The sequence below is a fragment of the Daphnia pulicaria genome, chromosome 6 (assembly GCF_021234035.1).
Source record: "Daphnia pulicaria isolate SC F1-1A chromosome 6, SC_F0-13Bv2, whole genome shotgun sequence".
NCBI classification, from domain to species: Eukaryota; Metazoa; Arthropoda; class Branchiopoda; order Diplostraca; family Daphniidae; genus Daphnia; species Daphnia pulicaria.
In genome coordinates this window covers 7,451,501-7,454,476 of record NC_060918.1, presented here as the reverse complement: position 1 = coordinate 7,454,476, position 2,976 = coordinate 7,451,501, and the positions used below count along the sequence as shown (strand labels likewise).

Here is a 2,976-nt window from a genome sequence, read left to right as displayed (position 1 = left end):
GGGGCTGCTAATTCCTGGAATGGTGGTGATGTCAGCTTTTTACATTCCACACAAGTAAACAAAGTCTTTTTCACTTTCTGTCGTCCCTTGACTATCCAGAATTTTTCTTTTAACTCGGATAGTGTTACTTTTGCTCCTGCATGTAGTAGTGACTCGTGTTTGTCTGTAATTAAGAAAGTGATTACTATATGTGATGCAGGAAGCAAAATTGGGGGATCGATATTTTTGTCTCTTAGGGCAAGTGATACTCTTCCATGGATTCGAATGAGACGGTCTCTAGCGTCCCAGATTGGAAAAAGTGTAGCGATTTCCTCCTTGGGCTGGATTGTGTTGTCTAACTGTAGCGATTCAAACGCCTTAGGATACCGCTCTCATTGGAGCTGTCTGTAGATCGTTAGTTCCGCTTCATCCAGCTCCTCTCTGGATAATCTTGTAATCCGGATAACTTTTCCACTTCCTTTTCCATCTGGTCCAATTGCCTTTATCGACTCCATTCGTTCTGGACCGGGAGGTCTGAGCTTCTTTTGACTCCTGCTGAGGAATCGTGAGACCCAGGCTGTACGTCTTAACAGTCGATTCCAGGTGGATATTTTGTCGAGATTCCAGTCGACGGAGGCTGCTGACCGCTGTACTCCTTGCTTCCGATTCCATTTCGGACTGGATTGTTTGTGGAATTTGGTCGTTGGGAGAATCTGGCCATTTCGTTTCTTCTCCTTTGTGCCAAATCGGGCTGTTCCACCAAAGAGTTGAGGTTACCAGCGTTGGCGCTGGCGCTCCCTGCGAGGCAAGATCGACCGGATTTTGGAGACCTGGACAGTGTCTCCACCACTTGGGTTGTGAAAATTTTCGAATCGTCTCCACTTGATTTCGGACGAATGGTTTCCATTTGTTCGGCTCTCCTCTAATCCATCCTAGCGCGACTAAGGAGTCTGACCAGTAGATAGTTCTCCAATACTGGACTTGCATCGCGTTTTTTACCACTTCACCTAAACGTACAGCTAAAAGTGAGCTCAGCAATTCTAAACGCGGTAAAGTTACTTTCTTTTTAGGTAGAGGTGCAACTCTCGTCTTGCTGGCCAGTAGGATGATGAGTGGATCTTACGCTGCTTCAAAAGCGTCTCCGAAGACGTGAATTTCGTGAGAAGTGACTTTTTCGGATAGTCCGATCCATCGTGGAATTTGTAGTTCGGTGAAATCGGCGAGACCAGTCATCACTGTCTTCCAAGATTTTTGGATATCGGCTGGGGCTGCTTGGTCCCAACCTATCTCCTTTTCCCAGAGCCTCTGGTAAATAATCTTCAATAAAAGTACAGTGGGAGATAAAAATCCAATTGGATCGAAAATCCTTGCCGAAATACTGAGTATCTTTCTTTTGGTGATTTCCGTTCCCACTTCTTCTACTGCTTGGATGATGGATGCTGGGTCGAATTTGAACGAATCGGATCCGGTGTCCCACCGGATTCCTAACACCTTCTGTTGGCCGTCCAAGGCTGGGGAGAGTAGGCCTACGACTTGATTCGACAGTCCTTTCTCCTTCAGGTGTTGTTTGAGGTCTTCGTTGTTGGTTGCCCAGCTTCTCATGTTGAGTTGGAAGTCACTAAAGATCTCGTCCGTTTCGTCGACTCTTTTCTTGGCGATCGATAAATTGATTGCTCCGCCGAGGTAATCGTCTACGTACAAATTTTCTTCCAGCTGCTGAATTGTTTCTGGAAAACGAGATTTCAGTGATTTAAAGTGCTTGTTAATTGTTACACGTAGGAGAAAGAGGCTAGAACTAAGGCCAAAGGGCACTCTCTTCCACTTGTAGGCAATAAGAGGCGATCCAGCCACTGCTGGATCCCTGGGCCATAAAAACCTGATTGCTTCAGCATCTTCCGGCTGCAGGGCGATGTTTAGAAAAGCTTTTTCTATGTCGGCAATCCAGGCAATCTCGTACTTTCTGAAGCGTATCAGCACTGATAGGAGATCGGGATTGAGATTTGGTCCGGTCTCCAACACGTCGTTCAGACTTGTTCCAAATTTCGTTTTTGCTGCTCCATCAAAGACGGGTCTGATTTTCGTCGTTGATTTGTCGCCTCTGAAGATCGGATGATGTGGGAGATAGGTGTGAAGCTCTTCGTAGTCCATGTTCGCCTCCTCGACGAATTTGCTGTCGATGAGCTTTTGGATTTCTGCGTGGTAATTCACCAAATCTCCTGGATTTTTTCTCAATCTTGTTATTGTACTCTCCACTCTTTCGGTGGCCAACGGGAGATTTTTCTGAAGTCTCCACTTGTCCGTTGTCCAAGGGATCGGTGTACAGTATCTTCCATCTGGCCATCTCGTTATTTTTTCGTCAAAGAAATCGAAGCGATCCTCCGACTCCACTGCATCAGCGCCTTCAAGGTTCGCGAAGTTTTCTATTTTCCAAAAAAGGGAAAGGTCGAAATTAGTAGCAACTTGTTCTTCCTTCTCAAACCATTTGCTATCTGCTTCTCCGCTGGATCCGATTGGGGCATCTGAGAATGACGCTCCTATTGGCGGAGTTTGGGGACTGGCCGTTCCAGTCTCCTTTTCCATTGGAGTTTTGTTTGCTTGAGTTGAAAGGATTTTTCTTTTTTGTCTACTTGTCGCGAATGTTGACGTAATCTGTGGAATCGGATAACTTGACGTTAAAATTAAATTTTGAATCACTTGAGTTCCTGTCTTCGATTTTTTTCTTGTGATGGTCCAGCAATCATTCTTCCGAGTTTCGTTTGAAACGCGCGTAATCCGCACGGACTCTGTATGGCGGCTTCATTCGGCATGATTTGGAACATCTGGTCCATTCCGACTAAAATTCCAATTGGCTGCTCTTCGGTGTGTGCCATCTCGAATCGGTCGTCGGCCAATTTTTCGTTTTGGATCCAGAGGCTGCTTGCAAATTCGGATCCTACGTACGGGCCGGTATCTGCAATGTGATCTGATTCTAAAGCCATTAATGTAACTTTTGGGGCG

The 2,976-nt window shown here is 45.9% G+C and overlaps 1 protein-coding gene across 1 annotated transcript; it reads right to left on the bottom strand.

Moving 5' to 3' along the window:
• Positions 1 to 1,098: 1,098 nt before the first annotated feature.
• LOC124342049 lies at positions 1,099 to 2,559 on the bottom strand. Its single transcript, XM_046795019.1, has one exon. It carries the CDS (start codon positions 2,557 to 2,559, stop codon positions 1,099 to 1,101), a length of 1,461 nt encoding a protein of 486 aa, XP_046650975.1.
• Positions 2,560 to 2,976: the final 417 nt, after the last annotated feature.